Source organism: Phaethon aethereus (genome assembly GCF_964289735.1).
Source record: "Phaethon aethereus genome assembly, chromosome: 7".
NCBI classification, from domain to species: domain Eukaryota; kingdom Metazoa; phylum Chordata; class Aves; order Phaethontiformes; family Phaethontidae; genus Phaethon; species Phaethon aethereus.
In genome coordinates, this window is record NC_138583.1 from 17,423,476 (window position 1) to 17,432,600 (window position 9,125).

The 9,125-nt window shown below is 46.9% G+C and overlaps 1 protein-coding gene across 1 annotated transcript; it reads left to right on the plus strand.

Moving 5' to 3' along the window:
* Nucleotides 1–203: 203 nt before the first annotated feature.
* LOC309406617 (dual specificity protein phosphatase 13B-like) lies at nucleotides 204–8,424 on the plus strand (the record flags this gene model as incomplete). Its single annotated transcript, XM_082001890.1, has 3 exons — nucleotides 204–483; nucleotides 1,160–1,380; nucleotides 8,210–8,424. Exons 1-3 carry the CDS (start codon nucleotides 260–262, stop codon nucleotides 8,422–8,424), a joined length of 660 nt encoding a protein of 219 aa, XP_081858016.1. The 5' UTR covers nucleotides 204–259.
* Between the last annotated feature and the right edge of the window lie 701 nt (nucleotides 8,425–9,125).

Consider the following 9,125-nt stretch of genomic DNA (forward strand, 5'->3'; position numbering starts at 1 on the left):
AATAACCTGAAACTTTATTTAAGCAGTACAGCCTTCAAAATCATTGCCTGAACCACGACATGCGACTACGTGAGCCGCTGGACTGTCATTTAGATTGCAACAGTATTCCCAAGTCCTGTCATGGCCTCTGCTGTGATAAGCACATGAACACGTGAGAAGACGACACTATCTGCCCCCAAAATACTGTAACTGTGGGCAAGCATTGTGAAGGGTAAGGGAGGGTGAGAGGAAGAGAGGGTGACCTCAGAAGCGTCTCTGGATGGTGGTGAATGTCTGCCCTCCACCTTTCAGGATGGCCTGGGACTCCCTGTGCAGCGGGGACTTACTGCGCCCCAAGATAAGAAGCGCCTCAAGCCGGACGCCTGGCAGCCAGAGCAGTGCCGAAACGCCGTCCCTGGAGGAGCTGCAGCGCCTGCTCTGGACACGTGCACACCCCACGGGGCACGTGGACGAAGTCTGGCCCAACCTTTACGTGGGAGACCTGTAAGAGAGAGGGAAGGGTTGAAGGTGTTAATGCAACTCTCGCCCCCCACCCTGTTTACCCCCAAATCTTCCACTCTTTAAATAAAGAGAGCTAGGCACTAGTTTGGGGACCCCCCAGAGTAAGTCTAAGTGTTGAGCCAGGCTCAACTGTGCATAGGATGCTGTAGCATAGAGAAAAGGCATTCTAAGTATCCAAAAAGAACGCTCCCCCTCCTGATTTCTCCTCCTGCACTAGTACAGGAGTCCCTGTGGGGGGCCGTGACACCGGTACTGCAGGCGGTCACGCCAGAGCTAGGTAAAACAGGATCAGCCTCATTTTCTCCTCACATTGCCAGATGGCATCAGTCGCCTGACCTGATGGATGCTCAGCAGAGGTGACTTGGTGAGAAAGCAAACCAGAAAACTCTTGGCTTGTGCAGAAATATCGCTACCACCACCTTTTTATTTTTCATCAGTTGAGAAGCACTGGGTAGAAAAATGCAGGAAATGTAAAAGTCAGTTTCTTAACGATCCACTTTGGTCTTGAAGCATTTTGGTGGACACTTTGGAACTGATCAAACTGTCAGAAAATAGTCACTACAACTTCATGTGGTTCTAACAAACTGCACCATCATCAGCATGTTCTACCCCACACTGTAATGCAGCAGGTGAATATAACCCACCGTCCTTCTTCCAGGTATGTCGCTCGTGACAAAGCACAGCTAAGCCAAATGGGCATCTCCCATGTTGTGAATGCTGCTGCTGGGCGATTTCACATCGACACTGGACCCAAGTTCTACAAAGATCTGCCTGTGGATTACTACGGAGTAGAAGCAGAGGACAACCCAAACTTTGATCTCAGCATTTACTTCTACCCAGTTGCTCGATACATAAAAGCAGCACTGAATTCCCCAAGAGGTAACTAGACCATCTGTGCATGTTACATACCTTCTGCATAAGAGCCAAGTAGGGCAAGTTATCAAATAGTATTCAGCAAAAAACAACCAGCTGCAGATGTGGGTAAGAATGGGAGTTACCCAAACCAAGTAGCACCGTGCCTGCCTCCTGAACTCCCACAGTGACGGGGAGTTCCCCCGAAGCAGGGCAGGATGCACTGAACAGGCTTTCAAAGGGCTTTTCCCTATGCCTAGTGCTATTCGACATCTCTAATAGCAACAGACAAAATAGCAAGTATCCTTTATTACCTATATAGACACACTGACCTGGGAGGAGGCACATATACTTGATCTTTTCAAATTAGTGATGGGTATTAAAATAAAAGCTGGGATGGGGTAAAAAGACAAGAGCAAGCATCGTATTTCAGTAAGAGAGCTCAACGATAATGCCATAATCTGTACAAGTCCTACAAACACAGGATAGGGAAGAATTTGCTGGGAAGCAAAACCGTAGAAGAGAACCTAAGCAACGGGAGGTAATGTCATGCTGCTGCTAGAAAGAGTATAGCTTTGAAATAGGAAGATAACCTGCAAAATCCTTGGACTCGCTAAACACAGGCCAGGTACAATGCCAGAGGCCTGGGGCTAGTGGGGGATCATGACTATTGAGGCCAAACCTTCACAAAAGCAAGTCTCCACTGGGCCACAAAACTGTATAGATGCCCACTCAAAAGTAAGTGGTTAAGAGAACAGTTATACATTCAGCAAACTGTTTTGGTTGCATCATCTTTAATATCAACAGGGGTCCTAAAATATTAACTATCCAGCTTGATCACATGCAGCTAGTAGATCCGATCTGCACATCTAGGGGTCTACACCGTACAGGCTAGGAAAGGGAGACACAGTAACTGAGAACTGTGCGTACCTCCATGCTAGATACCTCAGAGTTTACTGCTGTTTGGAGGACTTGATGCATCCCATTAGAAAGTATTTGCCTTTGTGAAACTGAGGGCTGCATTTTGGATTTCAAAACCACTAGCATATTTGGGGAATTTGGATCTGCACCCATTTCTGTTACGGCATACGCTATTTGCAATTGAAGTCATTATTGGTGGTGCTCCAAAGAAAGGTAAGATCCAAAATCTTTCCATGCGTGTGTAAAAAAAAGTTCCAAATCAATTGATAAAAGGCAGAAAACAACAGATGAATCATGGTGGCCACAAAAGCAAACCAACCCAGTGCTTAGCAAGATGCATGCCCAAATACTGAAAGTTATGAATGTAGAACAAGTTAGGGCTCAAGGCAAACACAATGAACTCATCATGTCTACAGCGCATATTTATCCCTACTGCCATGCTTTTAGATATTGCTTTACTGAACTCCATATGGAAGCAGGGTTCTGGGAACGGAGACAAGGTGAAATTCAATCATATACAGCTGTTGCTGACATTCATCATTTTAAGGAAAGTGCAACAGTTTTGAAAATATATAAACAAGATGTTCTGGAAGCATGATTTCCTGAGGTACAGAAATTTAGCAGCTAAATACCCATGACCTGTGCAGGGATGAGGCAGGGAGGGGATTGTTACTCACATCATTTAGAAGAAGAGAAAAAATGGCATTTATTATAAGCAGTGATGCTGAACAAAAAAATTATACTAGGTGACAAGAGGCCTGTTCATATTAAACGAGGTACTTCTGTTTGATTGAGAAGTCATTTAAGACTGCTGCTTAACTATCACAAGCAAATTCAACATCTTTTTCTTTAATGGAATTAAATTATCTTTTTCACCTGGGAGGGTAAGTCACAGTTAAGACTATGAGAGGCACAAACATATTTAAAACTATGAATCAAATACTCATTAGAATTAAGTAAGAACTGTTACTCCGGTCATGCTTGAAGAAAAATTCTGATGCTTTACACCAGAAGTCCAGAAAACAGCATGGACAGATTTACTCCAGATTTCTACCTTAGCTGAACAGAATATGTCTTTGGTGATAGAAGGATCTATTCTTCTGGCGATTTCTTCAAACCCAGATGCCAGAGCATGAGCAAAAGGAAGCAGGGGAGCGTGCATTCGCATGCTCCTAGTTGGGAGCTTACAGTCTTTTGGGAAGGTTGCCCTTTCCCTTCTGCCCACTATTGCTATTCCTGTCACAGTGGTCGACGGCCGCATCGCACCCTGAATGACTTCTTTCATCATCTTGGTCGTACAGATGAAGGAATACATGCACTACTATTGCAGCCATGCCATGTTAAGTATTATTTTATGAACCCTACTTCCTTGGCTGCCTTCCCGTCAGTACGGCCCTGCTGTTCCTTTGCCCACGGAACAGAACTGTTTGGGAAGGCTCAGCCAGGAGAAAGCTGATGCACAACGTGCCCCCATCCCTGCAAGGGAAGACATGTTATCGGGGAAGTACCGGCCTGCTCCCTCACGCTCCTCCTTCGCTTCAGGAAGGGGGCAATGCCTTGCATGTCAATCTTGCCCCTTTGCGTGGCCGTCTGTACAATTTGCATTTTTCTGGAGTGCAGCTGAACCTAGGTGTAACCCAGCAGGTTTTGGTACCGTCTAGCAGAAAAGGGAGGGAAAGAGAACTTGAGAGCACAGATGAAAGCATGCCACGAAAGCTATTAAACTTGTGCTGTGCAGCGAGAAAGATTCCCAAGTAGAGAGCTTCTCCTTTTACTGACCTCCAAACATGTTTAAAACAGGCAGGTTAAAATCACCCATTAACTTCCTGAAATTGCAAACCCTCTGAAAGGCATTTCCCTTCTTCCACTTCTCTGGAGCAAATGGAAAGCTAGGCTCCCTTCTCCTGCCTTCGCAGCGGTGGTGGTGGTTACGAAAGAAGCTTAACTCAGGAGAAAAGGCTCCTCTACTCTGCTGTAGCTGCATTACATACATCAGTTTAACTTCCCAGCCTCCAGCAGGCAACAGGCCTTAGGTCTTCTGGGAGGCCTGGGAAGAAGAGACACAGCACCATTTAAAGCTCTCGGTAGGCTTCTTGCTATTTTCAACTGCGACAAAATAGGCACTTGATTAATTGAGAAATAGACAATTGGTTCTGCACCTGGCTACAAGATGGCAGCTAAAACCTAACACGAGATGAGAAAACCACAATGGAGTGGGAAGAGACCCTGGGGCCCACTGGCCCAGCTAAACTCTCCTCCTGGTGAGCAGCATAATTCTGCTGGATTCAATGGGGCGAGGGCAGCTGGGGTGTTCACTCCGGGTGACGGTCTGGAGCCTGGTCTTAAGCCAAATTGAATCCATCCTGCAAGAAAGCAAGGGCTAGTTCAGGACATTTAGCTCAGTTAATGATGAGTAGCAAAAGGACAATAAGATATTATGTGTTTTAATGACTAATTTGTTCAACAACATTGAATTTCCCAACTTGAATTTGGCCAACAAAGTTGAATGTGCAAACTTTATCCCTAGTGCAAACCCTTTGATGTCAGTGGAGTTACAGCAGGCATGAACTGGATATAATATCCGTAATCCGTTGTTAAAAACCAAGTGTTATTGTTCTGCACAAATCCCAGCCAGATGACAGTTATTGTCTGCCTCTGCAAAAAGTAGCTTGAGATGTGCAGCGCAACATTTCAAAGAAGTATTGCAAGATTTAATAACGCCAGAAGCTAAGTGCCCCTACTTCTCCTCAGTTAATCCCATTACTCCTAAGGGGATCCTGTTACACGCTCAGGGAGAAGGTTGCGACACGGCCCTGTAATGTGGGATCGGTCCAACTTCTCTTTGCACCGTGTGTTAAAACAAATGGGGGCAAGGAAGGCAGAGGTGGAGGATGTCGACTTGTGGCACGGATTCTGCGGTGTCGAAGATCCGGTTATAACCTCCTTGCCTGCCCCACGGCAGGGGCAAGCACCACGACTGCCTCCGTGACCGCTGCTTTCCCACCGGGCTGTGGTCCGGCAGCCGCCCGGGAGCCCGAGCCTTGGTGCTGGGACGGCGCATGTCGGCCGCCTCCCGCGAGAGGAGAGGCGACAGCAGCGTGCCGTCGCGCAGACCCCTGCGGCGGCGCGGGCGCGCCTCAGGTGCTGTTCAAATGCGGTACCTGACGGTGGGGTCGGAGCGTCGCTTCACCCGCTTACAGCTACCGCCAGGAGACGAGGGTCTGAGCCTGTCAACAGAACCAAGCAGCAACGCCGCGTTTGTTTCCCGGCTCAAGTTTAACGTTCAGTTTGTTGGCTACAGATAATCACGTCGTAAATTCAAATCTGCTTTCATTAGAGCAATTTCACATTAATTAAATCATTTCACATGACTGATTTATCTGCAACAAACAGTCATTTTATTGTCAGTGCACCGGCATTTATCGTAACCTCTGTGTGTGGTGGAACAAAGGCTAACGATGAGGAGTAGATGTTGCACATGTGAAAGAGAAAACGTACCTGCGTCCTCATGGGAACACGTGTGTTGGAGAGCCGTGCGGATTATGTCCAAGGTCAGTAGCTGGGGCTTGTCCAGCTTTTTGCTGAGACACCTTCTAAAGCTAGTTGGTGATCGAGGAGAACTCTTTCGAAGTGCAGATAAGCCAGAGAAGCAGGGAAGAAAATTCAGTGTGTTCTTACTCACCACCTCCTCCTCCTCTCAGACACAGAGTTAGATATAAAATGGTACAGAGCCAGCCTGTACAAGCAGGAGCCTGGGATTTGTTCCGCTTTCTGTGCCCCCAACAAAACCACATCAGGCAATATTTAATGGCAGCATCCACACCTGTGCTCAGCTCAGTCTTCAGTTCCAGACTGCAGGTGGGGCTGAGTATTTTCCAAGGCAGAAGGCTCCATCTGGGTGGAAAAAAAAAAAATGGACCCAAGAACAATTTTACTGAAATTAGGTTCAGAACAGCAAGTTTCTTGTCACCCATCCAATTTCTGGCCAAATTTAGATTGACTTTCAAAATATTTAGTGATTCAAAATCAAATCCAACATCAAGGCCATCTCTTTTTGTTGGGTTTTTTTTGTTTATTTTTTCCCCTCTCCTGTTGCAGTTCAAACCATAAGTATAATTTATTTTTCTTTTAGTTGTAGAGTGCTGGTAACTTAGAAGTTTTTAGGCAAAAAGGAAAGCGGTTATGGTTCCAAGAAAATTTCTCAGAACATGTTGTTCCTTGGCTTCTGTTATCTGGGGTGTGCATTAGGTAGAGTGTCTGGATTTCCCCAGTCCCTGCCACTACATTGCAGTTAGGCCTACTGCAAACTACTGAAGCAAGGAGATTCTCCAAAGACCTTTTGGACTTAGCCCTATTCACAGTATTTCTCAAAGAGAAATTGTGTTCCTGACTCCTTTATGTTCCTCTGGAAGTCTCTGCACCTAGGTTATTTGGGTCTGAAGTGCCTCCTCTGCGGAAGGTAATACAGCATACATATCCCACAAGGTTGGTGTGAAGGCTAATGATAGTGCAGCACATTAAAAAAAAAAAAAAAAAAAGTATAGTGAAAATTCAAATTAGCATTATCTTCTAGCAGGGATGCAAAGGATTTCTCCATAGTCCCATAAAAAGTAGGACTTCACTTCCAAGAATCCCCATGGAGTTAAATTACATCTATCTGTCAATTCCATTAACTTGAATAATGGCATCAGTATCTCAGGAAATTCTGTGAAGCTGTATCTGAATGGGAAAACACAAATAGAAACCACTTGATCTTCTAATTCTGCAAAACTGACATTAGGTTAGAAAACCCTCTTCCTTTCCCCAAAGGTTTCGGTGCCCGGTCCGAGTCTGCTGTCACCGGAGCTGTTTTCGCTGCTTCCTTGGAGACTATATTTGTCCCTTTATTTCTACCGAAGACGTGTCTATCTTTAGGGCTGAGCTCAGATTTCTCATGCCAGGATAATGAAAGGTGGCTGTGTCACATACGTTGTGGAATTCAACACTTCTCTCAGTCTGCTGGCCAGAGCGGGTTTTACAACACATGCTCGCGCTCTCCGAGCATGTGGCTATGCCGTCATCATTAGTCAGAACGGGAACGGTTGCTAAATAAATACTCTGCCACAAACAAAATGGGATTTAAGATGAAAAGCTGTGCACAAAGTACCCAGACTTAACACTGGGGAGAGGGGGGAAATCAGCCTGAGGTTTTTGGCTGGATCTAGGCTCATCATCCAACAAGGATATTTTTGTCTCACTCCCTGGTAATAGAAAAATGAAGATGCTGTAAGCACAAACAAGAGAAGGAACTAGCCCTGAAAAGCTGTTCATTCTTTCTATCCCTCCTTACATTTTACAGAGAAGCAGCATCTGAGATGCTTTTTTTCCTTTGAAAACGGAATAAAGCAACATAGAATCGTTTTTACTGATTTTCATCTTTTTCTGGATATAAATTGTATTGTTAAATTGCATTTTTGTAGAGCCATACAATTACTAAACAGGAGAACAAAGAGCTCGTAGAAAACCAGGAGCCTTCTTGTACTAACAGCAAGCACTCCTGCGCGTCGCACATTTGAGTCCCGAGTCTCCGGGCCCTCCGGCAGCGAGCCACCCACCAGGGCAGCTTCCCGTAGCACAGCCTTCAAGCATGAAGGCTCGAGGCTTCGCCAGCAAGCGCATCCCTCCCAAACCCACGTGTGAGCAAGCAGGGACACCACGGGCGACAAGCTGGGCCAGGAGGCTGACAGCTAAGCCCAAACAAGCAGAGTCATGGATCCAGCGCTACAGCTGTGACTTTTCTGTCCCCGGCCATTAAAACCCCCACTGCTCCGCAAGGCTGAGCGCACCCGCCCGCCCAGCCCCAGTATCAGCACCGCTTCCACCCCTGCTCCAGCACGACAAACCGCACCGTGCGGCCTCCTGGAGTAACTGCATTTCTCGCTCTCCTTTCTTCCAGGCAAAGTACTGGTTCACTGCGCCATGGGAATCAGCCGATCTGCAACTCTCGTCCTCGCTTTCTTAATGATCTGTGAAGACATGTCCCTCGCTGACGCCATTCAGACGGTGCGCTCACACAGGGGGGTCTGCCCCAACTCCGGCTTCCTCAGGCAGCTTTGGGAGCTGGACCTCCAGTTAGGAAGAGGGAAAGGCAGAGGAGCGGAGGCCTGCTAGTGCCAAGGGGGCATGTCTCCTGGCACTGGACCGGGAGGTGCTGCCCTCACTGCAGACAGTGCAAGGATGCTGCCAGGACTGCTCTGCAGCTGCACTGAGGAACCCCTCGGGAAATGGCTGAGCATAAGCAAGCTGGTAGGAGTGCAGTGTATGTTTTCCGGATAAGCCTACTAACTGAAAGAAAAGGAAATAAAGAAGGATTCAAACTGGCAGTTTTGCCCACCTGGGCCTGTTGGGCAGGGCATAGGGAGCAGTTGGGTTTTCACGCAGAATTAAAAGGCTGCGCAGTCAACTTGAAAAAAGACTTTTTACTTGCTTATAATTGCATTTATGCGGCAGGAGGGAAAATGGCTAAACTAGTAAAAAGAAAAATAAACCATGAGGTTTTTAAGCAAATCTTTAACGTTTCACATCCAGCTGGCATAGGGTGAGACCAGGTTTTGCAAGCTGCCATGCTCCTTTAGTCTGACACGGTGACATTAGTCAGGATCCAACTCAGGCCTTGGGCTCCCTCTGTTACAAGCCGTGGAGGCTCCTTGCTGGGGCCTTCAAAAGTCCTTTCAGCTTCCGATCCATGGCAAGCAGAACTTAAAGAGACCGTGAAACCCTCGGGAGGCGATACTGGAGGTCCCAGCCAGACGCTGCACCCTGGGGCAGAGCTATCGGCAGCCTTGCTGGTGCTCAGAGGGAAGGAGGGTGTC